General features: G+C 42.3%; 1 protein-coding gene across 2 annotated transcripts in view; it reads right to left on the bottom strand.

The window, feature by feature from the left end:
• The window catches only part of GAB2 (GRB2 associated binding protein 2), a 201,636-nt gene extending 174,149 nt beyond the window's left edge, over window positions 1-27,487 (bottom strand). For both annotated transcript variants that reach the window (XR_009532947.1, XM_060102978.1), the window contains exon 1: window positions 27,315-27,487. Coding sequence is in view for 1 of the 2 variants with exons in the window: in XM_060102978.1 (XP_059958961.1) it covers window positions 27,315-27,389 (75 nt within the window). In the remaining variant the exon portion in view is untranslated. The remainder of the gene's footprint in view (window positions 1-27,314) is intronic.
• Between the last annotated feature and the right edge of the window lie 513 nt (window positions 27,488-28,000).

Raw genomic sequence — 28,000 nt, 5'->3', positions numbered from 1 at the left:
CAGCCGAAATCTCAGATCAGCAATGTCAGCCTTCCAGCGGTTATTTCCTCCTTGGGTCCTGAAAGTCTCACTCATCCAAGTACAATTCAGAGGTCTACCAAATATGTGAGGGGTGTTTATGCACAGGCTCTGTTGTTCCCCTCTTCCAGGATTTTCCCTTTCAATTTCCAGTTGTTTTGTCAAGCTCAAACTCTTCAGGCAAAGAGTACAGCTTTCTATTTGAGTTCCAGCCACTTTGCTTTGTGCATACTGGGGGATAATAATACCCTCAGAAGAAAAGCCACATAACTGTGGCTCTCACCCACATTTTATATCTTTTCCTTATTTTTTAGAGTCAAATCCTCTCTCGTTTCCATCTACTCTGGTTGCTCTTCAGTGACTTCAAACAATTGTTTTCACATATTTTGTTTAGAGTTTATTTTTTCTGCAGAAGATTTAGTCTGATACAAGGTACTTCTCCATTATAAGGAATGGAACTTCTCTCACCTCAAAACTTAAGGATGAAAAGTTCCAAACTGGGCTTCCCTGGTGGCGCAGTGGTTGGGAGTCCGCCTGCCGATGCAGGGGACACAGGTTCATGCCCCGGTCCGGGAAGATCCCACATACCACAAAGCGGCTGGGCCTGTGAGCCATGGCCGCTGAGCCTGCGTGTCCGGAGCCTGTGCTCCGCAACGTGAGAGGCCACAACAGTGAGAGGCCCGCATACCGCAAAAAAAAAAAAAAAAAAAAAAGTTCCAAACTCATATAAGAGAAATCATCTTCAAACCAGACATACATAAAAGTGGTATGGAGAAAAAGTGTTTGAGGCTCTAAAACAATACATTATTCAGTCACCTAACCACTTAATTCCTTCATAATGCTTGTTTCATTCTTACCTCACTCAGTTAATATGAAATTCCTGACAATGGCTCCAGTTTTCTACTGCCCCATTACCTCTTTATCTCCTACCACACTCCCCTCACTGGGGTTCTCCAAGCGCTCTTCTGCCTCAGAGCCTTTGCCCTTGCAGATCCTTCTTCCTGAAACTCCTATTCCAGATAACTGCATGGTTTCTTCCCTCACCTCCTTTCAGTTTTTGCTCAAAGGTCAATTTCTCAGTCAGAGGCCTTCTCTTTCTTACTTAAACACACATTCCCTACTCCCCTCTGTGCTTTAATTTTGCCTTCACTGCCCCGACCCACCTCCCTCCCTGGTGAATGTAAGTACCGTTGCCAGGCACACCTTGTCTCATTCAGTTTCATGCCCAGTGTCTAGGTCATGGCTTTATATACAGTAGGTGTTTACTAGGTATGTTTTCATGAATAAGTACTAGATTTCAGTATTCACGTAAAGAGTATAAGCTTCTTCAAAGGCAGAGAACTTCTTTTACACCGCTGTATCACTAGTACATCCTATTGAGGCTACAAACACAGTAAGGACTGTCTACTGAATTAATTTAAATATGATCAGACAATGGAATATTACTGAGCCATAAAAAGAAACGAAATTGAGTTATTTGTAGTGAGGTGGATGGACCTAGAGTCCGTCATACAGAGTGAAGTAAGTCAGAAAGAGAAAAACAAATACCATATGCTAACCCATATATATGGAATCTAAAAAAAAAAAGAAAAGAAAAAAATGGTTCTGAAGAACCTAGGGGCAGGACAGGAATAAACATGCAGACGTAGAGAATGGACTTGAGGACACGGGGAGGGGGAAGGGTGAGCTGGGACGAAATAAGAGAGTGGCATGGACATATATACACTACCAAATGTAAAATAGATAGCTAGTGGGAAGTAGCCACATAGCACAGGGAGGTCAGCTTGGTGCTTTGTGACCACCTAGAGGGGATGGGATAGGGAGGGTGGGAGGGAGACGCAAGAGGGAGGAGATATGGGGATATACGTATATGTATAGCTCATTCACTTCGTTATACAGCAGCAACTAACACAACACTGTACAGCAATTATACTCCAATAAAGATGTTTAAATAAATAAATTAATATGATCAGGTATAAGACAGCACTTTAATACCAAGTGACATCCAGATATGTTTTATGATGCCTTCATTAGTGTCATTTATTATAGATGTTTTGCTAAGATATACTGCATTCCTGATTTACACTCTTACCTTCCACTGCTATGGTCATTTATCCTTCCAACAAACATGTATGTCTAATATAGCAAAAGAAATTAGTGAATGTGGGTATCTAAAGCACTGACAGTGTAAAAAAGTAATGACAGCTAATTTGGGGAATGGAAAAACAAGTTGGAATCAAAAAAATCGACAACACTAAAGATGAAAATGAAGGGAGTAAGCAGAATTAGAGAACTTTCTAAGGATCTTGAAGTCTAAGGAGGAGGGAGATGTTTTACTTTAGACATTAAGTAAGGAACTTGTATAAAAAATGCAAGGAAAATCATTAAAATAAAAGAAATAGGATATTCCAAACCATGGGAGGAAGAGAAAGAGAAATGAAGGAAACCAGATGAATCCAATGAAAGGGAGGGGGAGAGAAAGCAGGAAAGAAGAAGATGGCAAAAATACACCCAAATATGTCAGTAATCACAATAAATCATTACAGTGGTCTGGAGGAAACTCTAGATAAACTGGTCAAGGAAGGTTTCTCTGAGGAAATGAATAATAGCAATCACTTCTACATAGCTTAACTACATGCCAAGCACTATTCTAAGGGCTTTAGATATAGTAATTCACTTCATCCTCACAACAACCTCATGAAACAGGTATTATTACTCCATTCTACAGTTGAAGATATTGGGATACAGAGAAGTAACTTGCCCAAGGTCATGGAGTCAGTAGGTGGCAGAGCCAGGATTTGAATCCAGAGTCCATGCTCTTAACCAGCTGGCTGTGCTCCTTTTTTTTTTTTTTTTTTCTATTTTTTTTTATTAGTTTCTGCTTTATAACAAAGTGAATCAGTCATACATATACATCTGTTCCCACATCCCCTCCCTCATGCATCTCCCTCCCTCCCACCCTCCCCATCCCTCCCCTCCAGGCAGTCACAAAGCACAGAGCTGATCTCCCTGTGGCTGTGCTCCTTGAAGGTACTAGCTCACACCAGGATGATGAGAAGGAGCCAGAGGTGTGGGGGAGGGTGAGGGAGGGTGAGATAGTCTAGGCAGAGGGAAAAGCAAGTGCAAAGGCTCTGAAGTGGGGAAGACCTTTGCTCTTTCAGAGAAAAAAAATAGGCCGCTGTGGCTGAATGGTAGTGAACAATGGGGCAGTGTGGTATGAGACTGAATTTGGGAGGAGTACAGGCGCTATCAAGTAGTTTCTTTGGATGCTTTTACTACATGTCAGAGACTAAGCTAAATGACTCATACTGGCCTTACATTATACAATTTCTTTCTTTTTTTTTTTTTTAAGTTTTTTTTTTTATTACAAATTTAATCAGTTATACATATACATATGTTCCCATATCCCCTCCCTTTTGCGTCTCCCTCCCACCCTCCCTATCCCACCCCTCCAGGCGGTCACAAAGAACCGAGCTGATCTCCCTGTGCTATGCGGCTGCTTCCCACTAGCTATCTACCTTACGTTTGGTAGTGTATATATGTCCATGCCGCTCTTTCACTTTGTCACAGCTTACCCTTCCCCCTCCCCATATCCTCAAGTCCATGCTCTAGTAGGTCTGTGTCTTTATACAATTTCTTAAGACAACGGTCCTGGGATAGGCATTGTTCCCTCTCCATTTTGTAGATGTGGAAAGTGAGGCTTAACAGACTAAGCACATTTGCCTGAGATACACAGCTATTGGGTAGAAGAACCAGGATTCAAACCAGGTGGATCTGACTCTGAAAAGCAGGCTTGTAGCCACAGCCACACATGAGCTAAATATAATCATTCGTCCAGGACAGCCTCCACCTTCCTAGAAAAGCATCTGGCTGTAAGCACGCAGGTTTCTGAGAGACTCCGCTAAGGAAGGCAACTTGGAGAGAAATGCTATGTGCTGTAGGACCAGATCAGGACTACCTTGTCTCTGGGCCTGGCTTTGACCAGCAAAGCCAAGGTTTCTTGTTTATTTCTTATCTTTGCATAGCTTTTTGTTTCTGAAATAAAATATGTGTTCTGGACTCAAATGTCCATATGTTAGCTCTCATCTGTTGCTGCTGAGGAAGGTTCCTTTCAGGGCCTCAGGTGAGCCCTGGTATCCGTGTTAACCTGTATGTTCCATCGCTATGTCAGGCAACTAAGTGCAGTCTAATGACCTTGTGTCCTGGTTTAAAAAAAAAAAAAAAAAAGGGACACTAAAGAGCCAAAGGCAACAAATGGAGAAAGAGGTGGTTCCCAGATAATTAATTATAACCCATGCACCAGGGCTGCAGAGGAAAGGAAAGAGAGCAATGGAATCAGCTTGTTCTGGAAAAGCTTATTCTTGGAAGAGCTAAGCCTGGGGGTAAGGAACAGGAGAGAAGATATTCTTCTATGCATCTTGCTTTTCCAGGGACTTTTGTCTTGACTTCTCTATTTCCCTTTCTCTCTGCTTAGACAAAGATCAGCAGAAACACTGATAAATAGTCAACTAGGCATGCCTGGTGACAGGTGACATCGGAGCCCTTAGACATGCTTGACAAGGAGCAAGCTATGGTGGCCTCTTCAGGGAGGAGACAGGCCCTGATATGTCCCAACTTTCAGGTCACAGGGTCCAAGTCTTGGTCTGGAATGCCAGATACAGCTTCCCTGCTATATTTTTAACATGAGTAGACATTCACACCAGGTGAATAATACCTGTACCTTAACCTCATTTCAGAAAGCTAGTGACCCACAAGAACACAAAGCAGGCCCGATCTTAGACAGTACTGTGGGCAGAATTATTCTGATGCCCTACCATGTCTGGACATATCTAAACTATGAACACACCTATCTGGCAACCAAAGATGATAACTCCTCCAAGACTGCAAGGGCAGGAACAACAGTGAATATTTTTTCCGAGACCACTATTCACTCTGACCGCAGGCTAGCACTACAAAGCATGATCCACAACCCTGTACCCGTATTTTGGATATAACCAGTAGGAGGAGAGACAATGAGAACAATGGAAAGAGCACTGAACAAAACCAGAAGTCCCAAGTTTCAGGTCTGCCACTGACTAGCAATGAGGCTGTGAAGGAGCTGATCTCTCCGAGTCTCAACTTTCTCCTACCAAATAGGCCAAAGATTAAGCACTGAAGACATACTGAAATGCTCTACACATGTTAATTCCTCCTGTCAAAAATGTTATTAATAGAAGACAGTACACAGAGAGTGCTTAATAAGAACCAGGCACTTACTTTGCAGTTACTCTTCTCTGTAAGGCAGGTATTACTATCTCAATTTTACAGATGAGGAAATAGATTCAGAGAGGTGAAGAAACTTGCCCAACGTCACAGAGCTTATAAGTGGAGGGTCTGGGCCTGGAACCTAAGCAGTCTGGCTCCAGGATGCATATTTCTTTTTTTTTTTTTTTTTTTTCTTTTTGCGGTATGTGGGCCTCTCACTGTTGTGGCCTCTCCCGTTGCGGAGCACAGGCTCCGGATGCGCAGGCCCAGCGGCCATGGCTCACGGGCCCAGCCGCTCCGCGGCATATGGGATCCTCCCAGACCGGGGCACGAACCCGTATCCCCTGCATCGGCAGGCGGACTCTTAACCACTGCGCCACCAGGGAGGCCCAGGATGCATATTTCTTATTTCTGAATACTGGTTCTGCAGCTTCTACCACTGTTTAACCTTCAATAAGCTACCATATTTTGTTAATTCTAAAATCCTTCTCTTTTTTCCTGGCACATTTTAACATCAAAATCAGAATGTTTTTTACAGTCAAGCTGCAGTCAGGACATGGCTGTCAACAAGAGTGTACTCGGTTGTCATTTCTGGTGGTGTGACTGGACCAGTGCAATCCTGAACAAATAATTCAAGGTCCATTTCAGGGAGAAATATAAACCTCAGTAGTTGTGAGAAGACTTTCTGTTAAGATCTTCTGGTAAGATCAAGGAAGTGCCAGCACTGAAAATTGCAGAATATGTGTCAGTGACTTGGGAGAAAAAATGATAAAACGTTCTTAAGAAATGTTGTACTGTCAGTGCCCTTGATAACAGAGGACAATTATCAGGTAGCAAAATATGGATAATGAGTCAAAAAGTGATTCAAAGCTGGAATTGAATATCAGCAAGTGTTAGGCATCCTTTACGAATATATTTCACTTTTATTTTCCTTTTTGTGTATGCAAGAGAGTGACACACTATAAATCCATGTCCAAGTAAGTCTAAGAGTGCTCTTTCAATAAGGCTTTTTTTTCCATAAAATAAAATACATAAAATAATAGTGTATGTTTAAATATATACCATCTTAGACTCAAGGAACACTGAAAGATAACATTTCTAAGGCCTCATTTGAAAATCCGGATGATAAAATGCAAATAAGACATGGCATTCAAAGGCCCTCTACAACCTGACCTAAACCTACCTTTTCTATTCTTGTCTCCCACCACTCTTCCAAGTGAGCTACATAGCAGATTATTATACACAGTATGTGGTTCCTTGAAGATTGCCTACCCCTTTTCCCTTCTGTGCCTTTAAACTGTTTCTTCCACTGAAAATGTTTCATCCCCCACCCATCCAGGAACCCTCATTTACTAAACAGTGACTTTGAATCATTCCTTTATCTCTTAATTCTTCAGTTTTCTTATCTTTGAAATGGGAATCTAACTTTAGGTTTGATTTGAGGATTTAATGAGCTAATGCATGGAAACTGCTTAATACAGTGTCCAATTATTTGTGGTCAGGCAGTACCATCTGTGTCTGGAGGATGCGTTTCAAAACAGTGAATTGGTCAAAGGCACACAGCATACTTAACAGCAAAGTCAGGATAAGAACCAAGACTTCCTCACGGCCCAGTGCAGGGTTCTCTTTAGGTTTAAGAAATGGCTCCCCTTCCCTCCCCCCACCCCCAATATTGATAGATTGGTGAGCAAGGTTCTTCTATTTTCCTAGAGACCTGTCGTTCCTCCTCCTCCTCCTTTCCCTATATCAGATGTCCTAAACATGATACAAGGTAAAATAAATGAAAAGGGCCCCATGTTTGAACACATTGGACCATGAGTAAACAAGTCAAATGGGTTTATCTTATCATTTCAGAGCCTTCAATGTGGTTACATACACAGAGACTCCAAAAAAAGAGAAATATAGTATGGAATGTTCCCCAAATTATTTGATCATAAAACCAAAGGTTGCTGTATCACACATGTGAGGTCAGGCTATTAAAACCTACGTACACACCTTCACAGTTCCCAGGGTCCCCAGAGAATGAAAGCTCTAATTCCCTAACATGACACACAAGAGTCATTATAACTTGGCCCCATCTACCTTGTAAATCCCACCACTCCTCTCTCCTATCAGCTCCATTCCAATCATTCCAGCATGTCGGGGAGCCAGTTTCACACAGTCTTCTCTCTGGCTGAAATACCTTTCTTCCCCCCTTCCAGGCCAACTTTCACAGGTCCTTTTAAGACCTAGTGCATATAACACCTCACTGAAGCCTTCTCTGATTATTTTCACTCAATTAATTGTACCCTCCTCCATTCTCTCACAGCACTTTATGTCTGTATTGCAGCACTTTTCTCAGTGGATCTCAATTAGTGATTGACTGATTGATCAATTTCCTTCTAATCCAGGCTCCTGAAGGCCAAGAACCATATCGTTTACATCCCCAGTGAGAGGCATCCTGCAGGTACTCAGTAAAATCCTACATTGCTTTAGCTCTCTTCTGCTCGGGCCTCCATATTCCAAAACAAAGCTTTCCTGGATCCACAAAAGGGAACACTCCAGTTATGCTTTTTTTTTTTCCTAGCACAATTAACAACAGGGAGACATATTTTTAGGCCTAATGGACCTTCCAAGAACAACAGTTATGTTAGTCTCTGTGTATTGCACAGCCCCTACACAAAGCTAAGTCACCATGCATAGAAATCAACCCAATCATCCCTTTTTGCAGTCAGTTTGCAGACTTAGCCATAATAAAGCCTATTTTTCTAACAGCTCAAAGCATCGGAAAATACTATTCCTCCAATTTTAATAAAGTCCCTATAGAGCTGGGAGCAGAAAACATTTGTTTTATTTGTGTCTACTAATAACAAGGAATTCCAATAGGATCCATGGTTATGAGATCAAAACCAGTGGTTATGAGCCATGATTCTTCTACTTACAGTGAAAGTTTTGTGCTTTGCAGATTCTCTAATGTTTTTCAAAAAATACACTTAATATAACTTTGATCTGACTTTAGAAATAGGCTTCCAGAAAAGTCAGTAGGTCATGTAGGGAATTCTATCATTTCCATGGAAAATAGGAAGAAGATACAGAAATCATTGATTGAAACACTGAAGCACAAGAAAGCTCATAGTTAGAAGAAAAGGAATCTACTTCTTCTTTTCCTCACACCAAAAGGGCCCTGAGGCTTCAACTACTCCGTTTTTGACATGGATCCCACACAATCCCCTGGTCACCTTCTCTAGATGTACTAGCATTGGTCAAGATTTTTAGATACACACTTTCTGAAATATGCATTCCTAAAGTCTGGGGTACAATATTCTCTCTTCACTGATAGCAAACTAAATTGACCATCACATTCCCAAGCTCTCACAAAGTTCACGTTACCAAGATATTTCCCACCGGGTCAGAATTAAGCCCATAGTAACAGTGGTCTCTCAGTGAGTTTAGAAAGCGACGTTGTCATCATGGCCAGAAAAGGACATGCTGAATAGCTTACTTGTTACAAAACAAAACTCCAAAAAATTTCAGTTGAAATCTGCCATCACTCTCATATCCTGCCATTGTCACGTTGTGTAATGTTACCAAAGACATACCCACAAGGAAGTAGCAGAGGGAATTAAAGTGGAATGAAGAACTTTACTCCCAATATGCCAACTACTCCTTGTAGAAAGGAGGCTCAGAGAGATTAGATAACTTGTCCAAGGTCATATTCTTATTAAACAGTAGAGCCAGGATCCAAACTCCGATTTGTCCCACAAAAACATGTGCTTATTCTATATAGAGAGGCCAGATTACTTGGGGTCAAAAATCTGTTTCCTTTCTTTTCTAATGGAGAAAACTTAGCAAATTTCCTAAATTCCCTATTCCTCAGTTCCTTACCCAAAAATAGAGAAAATAAAAGTGACTATCTCTTAGGCCTGATGTGAAGATTAAATGAGATAATATACAAGAAGTGCTCAGAACAGTATCCCATATACATATGAACAGACAAATCTGTTTGTGAATAGGGATGTCCATGTATATTTTTTCTATATATAACTATATATGTGTATGTATGTATATGTGTGTGTGTATATGGCTCACAATATATTCTTAGAAAATAATTTCTCTAATCTTCACTCAAATGCTCTCTACCAACCTTCTGACCTCACAGCTATGGACATGCTTAGAGAACATAGTTTCATAATAAGTAACACAATAATCCTACTCCCACAACTAGTCTTGCTTACTGTTGCTTTGTTAAAAAAAAATGTTAACTCTTACCTTGCCTTAAACCATATTTCTTTGAGTGGAAACAGAAGAATGAGAAGCTCCACATAACAGAGACGTGAACTAGGGATCTTGGTCAGAAAAGAACTTTCCTCTTACTATTAAGTTGAAAAGTCTAAGGACGTTAATATAATTCAAGTCAATATTTAATGGGCATATATCAAGCATATGCTCTACAGGTGGCACAAATAGGAGCCCAAGACTTGGTCTTTCTTTGCTCTCTAGGGCCTCGTCATCTAGGAGAGAGGTATACATATACATGACTTGCTCCTTGGCACAATGTGTTAAGTGCTAGGAAAGAGTTTCAGTCAACATGCTCTGACATGAACAGGGAAGATCACATTTTACTGTGGGGGAAACATTTGAGATTGACGTGAAGAACGAGGCCACATTCTTCTCCATCTTTTCTTTTAGAGACTCTGAGAGAAGGGAAGTAGCTCTTCTACTGTTCTGATTCTGTGACTTTATCAAAAATTAGGAAGCAACAGAACCTGGTGAATTCCAGAGAATACAATCAGAACTGGATATACACTCTTCTTTGCATCCTCTGTAATACTTTCTGTTCTACTTTAAAAGTAATTTAAAAATTGGTTCATAACTACAAAAATAGTATGAATATATTCTTTTTATAAAAAAGTTGAGACAAACCATTTGGCAGCTCCTTAAAAAGTTAAACACAGAGTTACCATATGACCTAACAATTCCGCTGGGTCCTTTGGAAAGAATGGGATGGGAAACTGGTTTCCATACAAATCACCCAAGCATTCATTTTAACAATCACATTAAACTTGTTAAACAAAATGTGATATATTCACACAATGGAATATTATTCAGACAAAAAGGAATGAAGTATGTAAATGCTACAGCATGGATGAACCTGGAGATCATTATGTTCAGTGAAAGAAGGTGGACATAAAAGGTCACATAGTATGTGATTCCATTTATATGGAATATCCACAACAGGCCAATCCATAGAGGCAGAAAGCAAGGGTGGTTGCCATGAGCTTCGGGGAGAAGAGAATGGAGAAGGGAATGGAGAATGGCTACTTGATGGGTATGGAGTTTCCTTTTGGGGTGGGATTGTTCTGGAATTAGGCAGTGGTGATGTACAACTGTGTGAATTATACTCAAAACACTGAATTGTACACTGTAAAATGGAAAATTTGGGGGCTTCCCTGGTGGCGCAGTGGTTGAAAGCCTGCCTGCCGATGCAGGGGACACAGGTTTGCGCCCCGGTCCGGGAAGATCCCACATGCCATGGAGTGGCTGGGCCCATGAGCCATGGCTACTGAGCCTGCACGTCCAGAGCCTGTGCTCCGCAACGGGAGAGGCCACAACAGTGAGAGGCTCTCATACCTCAAAAAACAAAACAAAACAAAAAGGCAAATGTTATGGTATGTGAATTATATCTGAATAAAGTAAAAAAGAAAAGAATTGAGACATTATAAAGTCGAACCGGGCCTCCCTGGTGGCGCAGTGGTTAAGAGTCCGCCTGCCGATGCAGGGGATACGGGTTCGTGCCCCGGTCTGGGAGGATCCCATATGCCGCGGAGCGGCTGGGCCCGTGAGCCATGGCCGCTGGGCCTGCGCATCCGGAGCCTGTGCTCCGCAACGGGAGAGGCCACAACAGTGAGAGGCCCGCATACCGCAAAAAGAAAAAAATAAAAAAATAAAATAAAGTCGAACCCCCTTTGACCATCCCTCCCACCCAAATCCCCACGGGTTACCAGTGTTATCAGCTTCATATGAGTCCTTGTTATAAGGCTTATCCCTCACTGTGCCTAGCAGAGGTCCTTGTACCCAGGAGACATTTTAGGCATTTGTTGCACAATAACTTCCTACAAGGAAAAGATAATGCTGCTTTGTTCTCTTCAGGATAATATAGATCCCTTTGTATCCACCATCACACAAATGCATCAGTTTAGGATCAGGCAGCTTTAGACAGACAGTTTACATTAACACCAGACACACCAAGTGCAGTAACAAAAGAGCATAGCACTTACTGGCTCAAAGCTCACCAACCATAAGTCCAGTTAATAGAAAACCCTGATAGGGACACTCATGCAAATAAGGCGGCACTTCGCCTCTGTCCCCTTGGTTTACAAAGGGTTTGGAATAGAAATCAGGCTTGGCAAGGCTATCACTTTGGAGCCCACAACAGCAAGCTGTAAATAAGTGATTTCTCACCTGGTCAAGTCCAACTTAAACAGAAGCCTTAGACAGTCTCATAAAAAGACTTGCCCCCAGAACGCTACAATATTGTATCTCTAGTCTTTTTTTTTGGCAGAGGTTTTTAATCAGGGGGTGCCCAAAGTCACATGAATTAACTTCTTAACACAAATCCCTGGGCCCCATCCCTCAGAGGTTCTGATTCATTTAGACCAGAGCAGGCTGGCATCTATATTTTCTAAAGCACCCCAGGTCTTTTGGAAACAGCGTTAGGAAACTTCAGGAAGAATGAGATGGGAAACTGGTTTCCATGGAAATCATCTAAGCATTCATTTAACAATGATGCTGAACTTGTAGTAGCTGCCAATCAGAAGACGGGTAGCATATCCCCATTTTACTGAAGAGAAAATTGACACTCAAGGATTCACTTTTTAAAGTCAGCAACAAGGACCGGGCAGCACTTAAGAGTCCTGACAATGCACTCACACCTTCCTCAAACAGACTCTCCAGGCTCCCACTGTGGTACTGGTGTTGTGAAAATGTGGTCTGGTGGAAGGCGGCTGGTCCATAACTAGTTAAGGTCATTTTACTTGTGCTTAATGTAATGGAGAGTAACTGTTACAATATTTTTGAAATGTTTCCTAATTTGTGTTCCCTTGTTGACAGAGCAGTTTCTCATCACGTGCTCCCTCTATAAAGTGCCTCCTTATTTGCAGCTAAGTTTGAGTTGGAAAGGAGGATGTGATATAGAAGCCCCAGCCATAGAAGCGGAAGTAAAAGAGAAGCCCACTTGCTCTGGCCTTATGGGGAAGGAAGGGAGTAGAACTGGTAAACAAAGACACAGTCCTCATTCACACACCCCCTCCCCACATACACATTCCTTCTTGTCACCAAAACCCGTTCAACTTAGGGAACAATGGAACTGCAGAAATCCTGAGACTCCCATTTCCCATACAGAACATGGGGGTGGCCTTCAGGCTACTGAAGTTCAGTACTGAATCTTCAGCTCTGTGTCAATATGTGTATGGGAGCAAGGGCTCGGATGTAGCCGCAGGAGACAGCCAGAAGGATGAGCTTGGGGCAGCAGTGCTCCCTCCCTAAAGCCTGCCTGGCACTCAGGGCATCTAGAAGTTGCTAAAAGACTGGTGGACCAGCAGAGGTCTGTGGTTGGAGCAAAGAGGTCTCAGTGCACAGGGACTTTGAGACAAATGTCTAGCACCACAACCTCCATAGTGGGTTCCTGCACATCACTCCCAAAGGACAGACAGGACTAGTTACAACTCAACAGACAACTCCAGGATACATTCCAAACTAGACAATGAAGCAGAGGACACCACACAGACATCAGTGTGGATGGCCACACAGACATCCTCTTCTAACTCATACAGAGACAGAGTAAGCATTCTCATGAAGCAGTCAGTAACAGGTATTAAGCATCAACTATTTGCCAGACACTGTTCTGGGTTGGTGAGGACTTGGAGATAAGTGATGCAAACAAAATCCCTGCCCTGATGGAATAAGATTTGGGGGTTTAGAAAGGTAAGTGGGCAGAACTCTGAAGAATGAAGTGTTTACTCAAAGGGCTCTGATTAGGAAGTTGAACTTGGAAAAGATTCAAAGGAGATTGTTTATGCTGAAAAATTAAAATCTTATAAATTATGGCAGTTTTAAAACACGGCCACAAATTCTTTGACATTCCATCTGCCAAGAAGTTGGGCATCTATGTTCCCTTTCCTTGAATCTGAGTGGGCCTGAGACTCCTCTGACCACTAGATATGGCAAAAGTAACACTGCGTGACTTCTAAGATGAGGTCACTAAAAAGGCCATGTAGTTGCCACCTTGGCCACTAAGACCCTCACTCTTGGAGCCCCGAGCCACCCTGTAAGAAGTCTGATTACTTAGAGGCTGCCATGTTGGGAGGAAGCCCAGGCTGCATGTAGAGGCCACTTCCAGACACTCTTGGTCAACAGCCCCAGCTGAATGGAGCCTTTGAGTCATCCCAACCCTGTTGACAGTTATGTGAGTGAAGACACTTTCAGATGATTCCAGTTCCCAGCAGTGAGGGATGCTGTGCCATTCAAGTCTTCCCAGCTGAGGTCCCAGACATCTGGGAGAAGAAACAAGTCCCTGCCATGCCCAGTCTGAATTTCTGACCCATACTATCTGTGCGCTAAATAAAGTGGTTGTTTTATGCCACTATGTTTTGGGCATGCCTTATCATGTCCAAAGATTTATCATGAAGGAAAAGAAACTGGAACAACAGATGTGAACTGACAGAAAAGAAGATCAGTTATATAAAAAGATATGAAACTATATTTTCTTTGATTGCCTAAGCCTGGTTTGAGAGAAACTGTTATCATGGGGAAGTAAAGAAATTATAATACTCTTTTGATTGCTAAGAATAACTATTTTATCTACAGTTGCTATAATAGAAAATGTTTTAGTTATTTGGAATCTTAGCAGTCCAAAAAGTATCTGGGTAAGACACCATTCTCTTGTGTAGATTTTCAGCATGGGGCTAACATTCCCATGATGCCATTCAAAGATGCCCATGAACCCATTTCTGTCTATTTTCCTTGGCGCATGGTGTATAATAAGTATTCAGTAACTTTGCAGAATGATTGCTAGGGTCCGAGGAGACAGGGGGAGATATTCCAGACAAAGCAAAGGGATCATGGTGAGTAAAGGTAATGAAGATGGGGCCTTGGGGAGAACAGAGGGGGCCACTTGAACCTCATTCTTAATCCTTCCCCATCCATATACTTTCGCTTGACATCCATGTGCCTGTATCTTTAGGCCTTTGATAAGCTGTTATTACTTGAAATGTTCTTCTCCCATCTGTTTGATGAACTCCTACTCATTCTTCAAAGCCCAGCTCCACTGTCATTCTCACCGTAGCTTTCTCTGATACTACCCCACTTTAAGTGAAATTCCTCTATTCCACTCCCCTGTAACATTATCCACAACCTCTAGCATAGCAGAACACTCTCCATTATATTTAGTAAGTTTAGATGTCCATTTTCTTTGATAAACTGTGAGCTACCAGAGAAAAAGGATGATTCTTACTCATCACCTTACTTCCTCCTTGAGTGCCTTTGTGCCAAACACTAGAGGTCAAAAAAAGAAAAATCGCTGCCTTTGAGGAGCCTGTGTAATTAAGGGGAGAGATCTAAAAACACAGTCAAACAGCATCGTCCTAAAAGCTGTAGGGAGGTATGGTGGGATGATGTGGGAAGACACATGTCCTTCAGGAGGAAACCAGGAAGTGGCACAAAGTAGATGACATCTGAGGTAGGCCTTGAAACCAAATTAAGACGAGAAGCCTGCACGGGGGAAATCTATGAAATCAGAGCTAAAAGGTCTCAGAAGGCAACTGATAAATAAGAGGAATGTCTGGTCAGATGCGGTCATTCTTTTCCCTCCCTACTGCTGGAGATTCCCTGCTCAAGTTATTCCAAGCTCCCTTTTTTTTCATACCTAAAACTACTCAGTCTTCCTATTTATATCAAAAAGCACCCATCATCTGAACAAGCAACTTGTTAAAAAAATACGAGTCTTTAATATATGAAAATGTATTCAAACCAGTAGCAATCAAATAAATCCAAATTAAAATCAGGGACTACTTTTTCACCAGTCAAATTATCAAGTATTTTCAAAAAGTATACTATCTATTATCAAAGAAGAATCAGGTATCAAAGAAGAATCAGGGAAAGCAAAATTCTATCCTTTCTGAGAGGCAATTTGGTATGATGTAACAAAAACCATGCAAATAACTGCACTCTTTGAATTAGAAATTCCATTTATAGCAATTTGTCCTAAGGATAAAAGTCTTTGCTATAAAGATCATCACAGCATTATTTAAAATAGTGGAAAAGAGTAAACTACCTAAATGTCTAACAAGAGAAGAGCCAAATAAACTTGGCACTTCAATAACTGTAACAGTTACTGTTTATAGAGTGCTTACAATGTGCCTGGCATTATCATATTTAATACCACAGCAATTTATAAAGTTCCAGTTGCACCAGGTTGGTAAATAGAACCCATAGCTAAAAATAGAGAGGAGGTGAGCTCCCCACAAAGTAGACAGCAGTCAGTAACTGAGACTGGGCTAATTCAAGGATGTATTAAGAAGCTATAGTATGAATCCTTTTAACCCAGCCCCCATTTGTGCCCCTGCACTGCCCCTCCCCCCTCCACAGCCCACAAAAGAAGAGTAGAGATGGGGAGGGGGAACCATGGATCCTTTGACCTAGTGGGTCATGCTGTATTTTGGGGTGGTACTCTCCCTACCCCCGCAGTGGGCTCCTCTAAATCAATCAGTTACTGAGTTCAGGGGTGCCACAAACAAAGAATGGGGACAAGAATTTTTAAAAATCGTAATGCTTAGTGAATATCTGCTCAGGCAGCTGAATTACACATCTGCCCTGGACCATTCTGGACAGGGGAAGGAGAAATGGGGTGAGAAGGGGCAGCAGCGCTGCTCCCCCACTGCTTGGCGTGGACATGAGTCCCCTTGGTCAAGAAGTCCCACGGAAATTGATGGCCTTAAGCCCTCTTGCCAGGTCCCCACCTTAGAGGGCTGTCCATTGGGCAAGTGGGCCCCAGCTGTGGGGTAACAAGAAGGGGAGGGGTTGGCCTAAAAGAGGTTGAAAGAACATAATACCAGTTTCCCCTCCAGGTCTGGAGAGCACACGGTGAGAAAGCCTATCCTCTAAGGAACTCACAATCATGGGGAGTGCACACAGGCAGTGCTGGTCAGGCAACCAGTAAATGTCATCAAGGAGGACCCAAGAGCAGCCAGGTAAGAGACACCTATCCCTGTCCCTCTCCCTCTTGCCCATCCCTACACACCAACCTCTGGGACCTAGAAGGGAGCAGGGAAGAAATACCCCAGACAGACTGTCCTCCCGCCCCCAAACTCTCTGAGGTGAGGAACAGGGAACACAAGCGGAGAAGTAAAACAAATCTACCTTTTCCCACTTCACACCCCCAGAGCCACAAGTCTGGTCAGCAATAGGAGTAGGAAAAGCTTTCAATTAGATAATAGTGAAATTTTACAATGGTGCACTTTCGATAACCCAGAGTGACCAGAAGTCTGTGGACTCTGCCCTAGGTACCATCAAGGGACCTGTCCCCTAGAGGAAAGGAAGATTTTGACAAAGCACAGTTGGGAATTCTGGCTAGAGGGAAAAAAAGCATTGATGTTTGCACCCCTCTGAGTTAAAATTATTCAATTAATTGATTAAAGTTACCATTATCTACACTTCACAGTTTAGGAAATGAAAGCTCTGAAAGATTAAGAAACTTGCTCAAACCCACAGAGCACAGGGAAGGCTTAGTTTGGATTCCAACCCAGAGCCCACCTCAGAGCCCATGCATTCTACAGTCACACCAGGATTTTTCAAATGGGGCCCAAAAACATGTCATCCCCAAGGATCTGCAAATCCACTTCAAAATATTTTTCAATATTGAATTTTTATCTCAAGGGTGATCTTAAAATATGTAAATATAGTCTCAATCATGTGAATGATCATCTTACAAGTGAAAGATGCTTCTTGATTACCAGCATTTGCATTTATAATCTTATTGATGTTAAGTATTAAGTTCTCTAAATTTCATAGGCTAATGACTAATGAGAAAGAAGGACAGAGGTGACTGCATATAAATAATGCAGTCATACCAATTAAAAGCCAAATGGCTTGCTATACAAACCAAAGTTTCACTATAGGTCAAACAAAGAAAAGCATGGCACACAGAACAGAAGCTTCCATAAAAATAAGGGCCGGGACTTCCCTGGTGGTGCAGTGGTTAAGAATCTGCCTGCCAACGCAGGGGACATAGGTTCAATCCTTGGTCTGGGAAGATCCCACATGCCACGGAGCAACTAAGCCCGTGTGCCACAACTACTGAGCCTGCACTCTAGAGCCCACGAGCCACAACTACTGAGCCTGTGTCCCACAACTACTGAAGCCCGCGTGCCCAGAGTCTGTGCTCTGCAACAAGAAGGCACCGCAATGAGAAGCCTACTCACCGCAATGAAGAGTAGCCCGCGCTTACTGCAACTAGAGAAAGCCCACAAGGACCCAATGCGGCCAAAAAAAAAAAAAAAAAAAAAAAAAAGAATAAGGGCCATATCTACATTTTAAGCAGCAATTTAGTTTCAGCAAAATATCCAGTGTTGTTAATGTGAATTATATTGGCTCTGAAGTTAATCTGAAAATTTGTTTTGGTTTTATAATTGTAGAAGGGCTATAAGTATACATTTATACCTCATAGTTTTGTTTATAGACATTTGGGAAACATAATAATAAAGATAATTTAATTCAACATCAAGAACATGTAAAAATGTTTGTTTAAAGTGTCCTTATATTACACATACTTGAGAAGCTCTGTGTTATGTCACATTATGCTTAAGCAACCATTAAAAGCCACATCTTAGAAGACTGTGAAACAGGGAAATATTTTCAATACTATATAACTTAAAGCATACAAAAGGTGGTACAGTCTCACTCTGATTTTATAAAGTATACAAAGCACACTGTAGACACAGAAGAGACTACGAAATACACTAAAATGTTAACAGTGTATATGCTGTAGTAGGAGTATTACAGGTGCTTTTTATTAATGTTGCTATTTGCTTTTTGATAATATTCTGATTTATAATAACTTTTTTATGAGTGAAATTTAAATATTACCAAAAAATTCAATTTTAAAAGCCTATCCCATCAAAGTTTCCAAAACCTGCTGCTAAAAGAAAAAAAAAATCACTTTCAATCCAATTCCAGCTCAAGCTCTTTCTTCTCCAAAGAAATGTAACCAATCTTAAAGAAATATTTGTTCAGACTTAAAAGTATATAAAGTCCTAGTCAACCAATAACTAGGTTTTAGGAACCAGGGCTACAAGGATGAACAAAGGACATGGTGCAGTCCAGAAGCTACCGTTCTGGGGGGAAGCACAGCATAAATCAAGTTAGTCAATGGTACTAAGGCATAATGACAGGAACGTGGAGAAGGGGTTTCATAACTCATTTTGATAGGGAAGATAGGGCAGGAAAGGCTGCTACAAGGTGACACGTGAACTAAGTGCTAAGAATGCAGGAGAAAATGAGTGCAGAAAGGTAAAATGGCAGATTCCCCAGCAAGTAAAATCTAAACATAGGTCTTGTGACACTGGGATCACTGACCACACTAGACCAATCTCTCCTGGGCTCCTACAGCACTGGTCTTTGCCATTTATATTGTCTGCCATTATAATTCAAGCTGCTTCCCCAACAAGACTGTAAACTCAGAGGGGAATACCATGTACACTGTAGACTCACTATCATCAATGATAGTATCTTTAGACTTCTAATGGGCATTAAACTCAACATATTGTAGCCTCTGTTGGTATGTAAAAAATTATATGCCTATCTAGACTACACCCATTTTTGCCTCTAGAAAATTATATCAAAAGATCAAAACAACAGATTCATTCCTATAGTCCTCACAAGAATGTTAACCTCTCTACTTATAAACCTTAGCCCTTTCCCTTGCTCTTGCAAGCCAGCAAACCTCCAACTGGTGCGTTTTTCCAAGGCAGGCTAAGGAAAGATATGATTGCCTATCCAAGAAAATCTTCCAAGTGTACTGCGGTGATAGTTAATGACACCTAAATCCTGTGGCTTATCAGCTGGGGTGAAACTCTCAGAAGATGTTCCATCTTTAAAACAGAAATGTGAATAATTAGAAGTAACATAAATGTCTGACCAGGGGAAATGTGTGTGAACAGAAGGTATGGTATTTTCACAGACTTTTTCTTTTCTTTCTTGTCTTTTTTTTGCATTTTTGTTTTTTTTCCTTTGTTTTCACACACATGTTTATAAGACTTATGTACATGTCTAAGAATTTGCTTTAAGATATTTCAGCAAAGAAACAGTAAAAGGGATAGATGAAGCCACTGTGATGAAATCTTGATAATATTTGAAACTAAGTGTGTGTGACCAACCCAAAAGCAATGAGCACTCCTTAAAGCCCATGTGCTTTCTAGATACCATTTTTAATAAAAGAAAAGAACTCTTCGAGGAAATGGTTAATTCAAAGTATGGATCAGAAACGTACAAGATAGGCCTGGAACATCTTGTCGTATCAGATAACAAACTGTTGTATCAGATAACAAACCTACTAGTAAGGTTATGTCAAAAGGACTCAGAAGCCAACTTGAATAGCCTCCCACTGGCTAAAGAGTACAATCTGAGCATCAATAAGGACAACAACCAGAACAGGTTCGAACACATCAAATGTGTATAAATGTGTGAGCTCATAATGCTACTCCAAAATACCTTAACTGATCACTTTGAAAGCTACTAAGGAATCCACTCACTATTTTGACAACTGGTAGATAAATAAAAAGAGGCAAGCATAAAGCTGGGGGAGGGGTAGCTGTACATTCCATTCTCATTCAAGGCTGCAGCGATTCCATCCTGTCTTTTCTCTTGGACTAAAGTATTAGCAGGGCCAAGTACTAACAAATGAGGCATTTCTTCTTTTTAACATGTGGAAAAATACATATAACGTAAAATCTACCATCTTAACCATTTTAAAGTGTAGAGTTCAGTGGCATTAAATATTCACATTGTTGTGCTACCATCACCAACATCCATCTCAAGAACTTTTCATCTTGAAAAACTGAAACTCTCTACCCATTAAACAACAGCTCCCTATTCTTCCCTCCTCCCAGTTCCTGGCAAGTCTCTATGAATTTGATTCCTCTAGGTACTTCATTGAAGTGGAATCACACAATATTTTTCTTTCTGTGATTGGCTTACTTTACTTAGTATAATGTCACGGAGGTTCATCCATTTTGTAGTAAGTCCATGTATAAAAATTTCCTTCTTTTTTAAGGATGAACAATATTCCATTGCATGTACATAGATATTTTATTTATCCATTCATCTGTTGATAGCCATAAGGGTTGCTTCCAAATGAGAAATTCTCACCCAACGCTAGTGACAAGACGCTCAGGAGACTGGCCCTGGAACAGAGCAGTCTCTTTGATGTTGTGAACACAATCGAAGAATCACTCCAGTGATTAGGACCACAGAGCAGAAAGCTGCTAAAAGGAATTTCCATATGGCTATCTGTCCCAGGAATTGGGACCAGAAAGAGCATTTGTTTAAATACTCAAATAATATGTTGATATAAAGCCCTGGCTGCTTAGGATGGTCTAGAAACAAATCTTCAATTCACTCTAGTTTCTGAAGACCTCCTTCTCGCCTGTTCTTTTTTCCCCCCCAGCTTTATTGAGAAATAATTGACATATAACACTGTGTAAGTTTAAGGTGTACAACATGTCGATTTGCTACATTCATATACATTCGTATCATTATCACTGTAGCTTTAGCTAATACCCCCATTCACATCACATAATTCTCTTTTGTGGTGAGAACATTTAAGATCTACTCTTTTAGCAATTTTCAAGTGTACAATACAGTAATTAAAATTACAATGCTGCACATTAGATCTCTAGATGTTATTCATCTTCTAATTGGAAGTTTGTACCCTTTGATTAACATCTCTTCAATTTTCCCACCCCCTAGCCTCTGGTAGCCACTATTCTACTATTTCTTTAAGTTTGGCTTTTTTTAGATTCCCCATGTAAGTGATATCATGCAATATTTGTCTTTCTCTGACTTATTTCACTCAGCATAATGCCCTCAGGGTCCATTCAGGTTGCTGCAAATGGCAGAATTTCCTTCTCTCTCATGGTTGAATATTATTGCATTGTGTGTGTATGTATGTATGTATGTATATGTGTGTGTATATATATATATATATATATTTTCACATCTTCTTTATCCATTCATCCATTCATAGACACTTGGGTTGTTTCCATATCTTGGCTAGTGTGAATAATGCTGCAACAAACACTGTGGTGTAGATATTTCTTCAATACCCTATTTTCACTTCCTTTGGATATATACTCAGAAGTGGAATTGTCGGATCATGGGACAGTTCTATTTTTAGTTTTTTGAGGGCCCTCCATACTGTTTTTCATAGGGGCTGCAACAATTTGCATTCCCACCAACAGTGCAACAAGGGTTCCCTTTTCTCTATATCCTTGCCAACACTTATTATCTCTTGTCTTTTTGAGGACAGCCATTCTAACAGGTGTGAAGTGATAACTCATTATGGTTTTGATTTGCATTTCCCTAATGACTGCTGATGCTGAGCACCTTGTCATGCACTGTTGACCATTTTAACTTGTCCGCTCTTCTTACCAGCCTGTATGTTCTCTCTTGCCTACCTCTCCAGTCTCATAGCCCACTACTTCCATCATCCTGCTGACGGTCCAGCAACACCAAACTGTTTTTAGTGTCCCGCACACACTCTTCAGGCCCTTGCCACTTGGCCTCCACTGTCAGTGGTCTCTCTTGCTGGAAAGCTTTCTTCTCTTGGCTTACTTCTAGTTAGGGCCACCTCTCAAGGAACCCTTTCTTTTTCTTCTTTGTAGTCCCAGAATTTGAGTGCTTGGCACATAATGGCTGCTTGATAAATTACTGAACTAAATTATATTTGTTACATTCACATTCTCTGTTGAGAAGACAAGTTTAAAGAAAAAATTCAAGGATAATGGGATTACAGGTAATTTTTATTTATACTTTAATATTGTTCAAATTTTCTAATGATGTGCTGACTTTTCAAATTTACCTTTCAGAAAAATTTAAGAATAATCTGATCAAGAATAAAGCAGAGAGGGCCTCCCTGGTGGCGCAGTGGTTAAGAGTCCGCCTGCCGATGCAGGGGATACGGGTTCGTGCCCCGGTCTGGGAGGATCCCATATGCCGCGGAGCGGCTGGGCCCGTGAGCCATGGCCGCTGGGCCTGCGCATCCGGAGCCTGTGCTCCGCAACGGGAGAGGCCACAACAGTGAGAGGCCCACATACCACAAAAAGAAAAAAAAAAAAAAAAGAATAAAGCAGAGGAATCAGTCTACCAGATTTGAAGACTCATCAAAAAGCTAGAGTTATCAAGAGTATGTGGTATTGCAGAGGGATAGACACATGGGATGATGGATCAGTACAGAGAACCCAGAAACAGGCCCACACAAATTGCCCAACTGCTTTATGACAAAGGTGCAAAAGCAATTCAATGAAGGCAGCACAGCCTGGTCAACAAACGGTGTTGGAGCAATCAGGCATCCATTGCCAAGTACTACTACTACTGCTAATGAATAAAATAAAATCTCAACCTAAGTTTCACATCTTATACAAAAATTAACTTAAAACAGATCATGGACTTAAATGAAAAATATAAAACCATAAAATATTTGGGAGGAAAAACACGGAGAAAATCTCTACAACTGGGCTAGGCAAAGAGTTCTTACATTTGACCAAAATAATACAACCCATAAAATGTAAAATTGGTAAAATGGACTTTATCCAAATCAAAACCTTTTGCTCTGGAAAGACCTTGTTAAGTGGATGAAAAGACAAGCTTCAGACTGGGAGAAAATATTTGCAAACTACATATTTGATGAGGACTGGTATCTTGAGCATACAGAAAACCCTCAAAACTCAACAGTAAAAAAAGTGAACAATCCAAATAGAAAATGGACTAAAGACTTGAAGAGAGACATTTGACCAAAGAGAATATACAGATGGCAAATATCATATGAAAAGATATTCAACATCATTGGCCATAGGGAAATGTAAATTAAAACCAATGGGTAAACAGTTAAACAAATGAACTGTAGTACATCCATACTGTTGAACATTGCTCAGCAATAATAAAGAATGAACAAGTGATACATACAAGAACTTGGATGAATCTCCAGAGAAATATGCTGGATGAAAAAAGCCAATCCCAAAAAGTTATGTATTGTATGAATCGATTTACATAACACTCTTGAAATAATAATAATATATTAAAATGGAGAAGAGATTAGTGATTATCACGGGTTAAGGATGTGGTGGGTGTGGGATGGTAGAGGATGCGACCATAAAAGGGCAACATAAGGGATCATGTGCTGATGGAAATGTCCTATATCTTGACTGTATCACTGTCAAAATATTGATTATCTCATTGTACTATAATTTTGCAAGAAGTTACCATTAGGAGAAACTGGGTAAAGGGTACATGGGTTATCTCTTCACTATTTTTACAACTACATAGCTTCTACAATTACCCGAAAATAAAGTTAAATTTTAAAAAAAGCTCAGGTTTTGGGACAAAGCTAGGTGATGTTGGGCAAGTCGCTTCCTTTTTCTTAGGGCTGAAATGATTAAATTAAGAGATGAATGGTCTAAGCATAGTGCTTAGCACAGGTAAATGCTCAACAGATGGCTATTAAAATGATAATCAGTTAGAAATAGTACTTCTACTCTGAGAAGTCAGAAAAAGATAAGGAACCATGCAGATACAGGTAAATATGGAAATTTGGTTACAATATGTGCTAACAGCTACTCCATAATAGCTTCAATCTTCTTTGTGAAGAAGGCGGCAATGTCATCTGCTAAGACTGAAGGGATGGATTAACCTTTACTCCCAGAATCTAATCCAGTGCCTGGGACACATATATTTAATAAATGAGCTTATTTAACAAATAAAGCTTTCTTAATTCCATTGTTCTTTAGAATCAACACACAACTTTCTCCAAATTAGCCACTAGGGGGCAGTGCTGCTGCCAACCTTTTCCCCTAATTTTTTTAACTCGGTGAAAATAATAGAAAATTACAGGGCAGTGTGTGTCATAAAGTATTTTTTTCCTCAAGAAGATCTGATTTCAGCTTCGTATACATGTATACATGTGTGTGTTCACACCTGTGCACATGCGCGCATGCACACATTTATACATGCACATTGCAGCATGATGGGAGGACTGTTCCTTCTGCCAGCCTCCCACTGCAATCATACAGTGATGCCCCAGAGGCAACACTCACCATTTTCCAGAGGTCATTTTTTTTATAATTCCTCCAGGGCACACAGCAAATACTGACTAGATCTTTTACACTTTTTTATAATCAATAAATTAGAAAAGACATCGATGAAGAAATCCCCAAAGCTAATCCTGGTAACATTTGCCATAGCTTCTTTCTTCCTTTATTTTTACTCCTACACCTACCTCCTCCCCAAATTATTGATAAAAAAGAAGTAGGTTTTTAAAAAAAATTTAAAATAGTTGCAATAGATTTCATAAACTTCTTTTCCCCTTGTTTCAGATTCTTGATACATTCTTATAATGAAGATTTATCAATCTATAATACCAAATGGCTATTATATATACCAGAATAAGCAGCAATTTGGGGGTGTGTGTTTAGCAATGGGGCTAGGAAATTTCCTAGTTTGGTTCTAGTGAACTTGGGTCTCTAACGAACAGAGGGAGCTGACAGAGGTTCTAACTTAAAAGAGAAATTCTCAAAACCCTCAAAGAAAAGAAGATGTATGGGAAGACTGTTCCCCAAGAGTTTAGGGTTACACAAACCAGCTCAGTTTCAACTAAGGGAAGTGAACTTCCACAGTAGGGGAGACTTCCATTCATACCAGTGGAACACATCACACCCTAGTCTAAGAAAAGCTGTTACTAGTTTGGTCTTATGGGCTGGAGCTGCAAGGGAGATGGGAAAAGGCTGAGGTCATCTTATGACTATAGGCTGTCAAGTACTTCAAATGAGAGAAAAAGGTGGTTGACCCCAAAGCCTCTGAACCCGGTTATTTTGAGCTAAAGTTGCTTGGGAACAAAAATACCCAAGAAATGGATCATAAAGAGAGTCTGGGTGATAGAGTTGAAGTAGTCATGTAGATACAGTCAATGTAGATACAGTGTCAACTTGTTTGCAAACTGTTTGAAAACAAAGTTTCAAGGTTGTTTAGAGTAGTGTTCTAACTTGACAATTAAGAGTCACATTTTTACTGGATACTTTATTCCAGTAGGTGGTATGGAATGGTATTACACTTTTATTGATAGTCTTCAGAAGCTCTTTGGGGCCAAAGATTTTTGGTTTTGCTTTACAGTTGTAAAAACATTAATAGCATTAGTAACATTAATAGTTTTATATTAACCTAATATAAAAATTCACCTTTCTTAATGAACTGATATGGCCCTCAAGAGGAGAAAATCTTCTTTCTTAACAATTATAGTTCTTTGGCTACATGGACGTCTCTGAAAATGAGCTTTAAAACTGAGATGAACACTTCATTGTTTCATCCCTACTATATTTAAAATCTATGTCCACTTTAAAAAGTCATGTGCTAAATCCTGAGGTTCCCCCCACCCCCCAGCAAATGATCTAAATAAGAGCCTGACTTCATTTACATACACACTCACTTGCACTCCCAACCACACTTCCTTTGAAAAACAGAATGTCACTTCCTCAATCCGGAGGCCAGAAGTCCCTTGGTTCTGATCTGGGGAGCCAAGACAGGAAACTGGTAAGCTTTTGCCTCTCCCCCCATGGACAGCCACTGGTGCAGCTGACAGAGGGCAGGGTCTATTCAGAGCTCCCTTGATGCACTGCAGCTGGAAGGCAACAGCTCACTTCCATGCTGTGGGAATGATCCCAGAGAGTCCAGCACCGAGAGTCAGTTTAACAAGGGCATTTCATAGGAAGGAAGAGGAGAGGATGGGAGACCGGGACATCTTTTAGCGATCTTAATTCCATTTCCAAACTCAGTCGAATAGCTCAGGACTGATTTCAGCCAATTCTCAGAAACTGACACCATCTTGTACTTTGACCCCACCAAGCAAGGCATCTTCTGGTGGAGGGGGGAAAAAGAAAGCCAGACCTCTTCACCGCTCACACCAGGCTGTACGACCTTCCCCAGGATGTTGCCAGCTTCTCACTTAGAAAGGAGAGGCTGTCCCAGCAATTTCAGTAAACACTGTTGGTTAGCACCACCTGGCAACTGAGAACCTTGATCTCTCCCGGCCCCAGACCCCAAGGACTGCACAACACGAAACCCGGGCCAGTTGTAGCAGACCAAACTGCAGTGTCACCATCGGGGGTGGGGGGTGGGGGGATGCATGTGAGAGGCACACGGAATAAAGGGAAAGAAGGGGGACAAACAAATGAGTCACTTAATACAAGGACTGCACATGCTGCTGACGCTGCCCATGATGCAGAGGCTGTGGACTGGAAGGAAGCAGGCGGCCACCGGGAGGGGCGGTCAGAGAAAGGGAAGGGGGAAAGGGTGTGAGGCGCCTCGCCCTTTGTGGGGGGCGGGCTGCGCGGCCCCACAGCCTACGCCCCCCTTTACCCCCAGCCCCGCAGGCTGGAGCCGCTCGGCGTTAGTATGGTCCCCCAGCCCCGGGAATCAACTCTTTCGGTCTCCAAAAACAATCTAATACAAACTTCAATACTGGATTTAGTTTTACAGGGGGGCTGGCTAGAGAGGCGCCGCCGCCGCGCCCGCCCCGCGGAGAACAAGCCGCAGCCTCAACCTGGTCGCCCGCCCGCCCCGCCCCTCACAGCGCACCTGTGACAGGTGTGCAGGAGCCTCACACAGCCCCGAGCCGCGGGACCCGCCGGCAGCTCCTCGCACCCCCCCTCCCCGGGACCCGCCTTCCCCGTCGGCGCCGTCCCTCCCGGAGCCCCCAGCCCCGGGGCCCCACGCTCGCGCCCTCGGCGGCCGCACCCGCTCCCGCCCGCACTCACATAGCGTCTCAACTTCTTCTCGGGGGGCGATTTCCTCAGCCAGCCGGTGCACACTACGTCGCCGCCGCCGCTCATGCTGTCGGCCGCCTGGAGCCCGCCGCGGGGTCGGCGGACAAGGGCACGGGCGCGGGCCGCTGGGTCTGCCGGCCGGCGGTGCGCAGCTCGCGGGGGAGGGGAGGGGCCGGGGCGGCCGGCGGCCGCGGGGCGAGGACTAGGCGGCACGGCCCGGCTGCCTCGCGCGCGCCCGCTCTCCCCGCGCGCACCCGCGCGCTCTCCCAGTCCGGCCGCGGTGGGGGCGCCCCGGCAGGAAGGGCGGCGCGCGCTCGCCACGCCCACAGCCCGCCGCGCCCCCGGGCGGGCCGCCTTCAAAGACGCAAACAGCGCCTCGCGCCTTTGGACCCCAGAGGACCGAGGTTCGCAAGGACGCCTGCGGCCGGCCGCGCCCCCAGGGTCTGGCTTTTTCCCGAAGCCTCAAGCAGTTAGTGGGGCAGGCGGCCGCGCCCCTGGTGGGGGTGGGGTGATGGAAAGGGACTGCGCGGCCTCGAGCGTAAATCGATTTTTCACAGGGGTCGTCAGGAAGGGACCCGAGGGCTGATCCCGTTTCCTATCCATTCCCTGAGTTTCAGGTTTCTGTGGGTCAGGTTCTGGATGAAATTAGTGATCCGCTTCCCAGCAAGAGTTGCAAC

Source organism: Mesoplodon densirostris, chromosome 7 (assembly GCF_025265405.1).
Source record: "Mesoplodon densirostris isolate mMesDen1 chromosome 7, mMesDen1 primary haplotype, whole genome shotgun sequence".
NCBI classification, from domain to species: Eukaryota; Metazoa; Chordata; class Mammalia; order Artiodactyla; family Ziphiidae; genus Mesoplodon; species Mesoplodon densirostris.
Note: the sequence above shows the minus strand (reverse complement) of the source record. Positions and strands in the feature narration are given on the sequence as shown.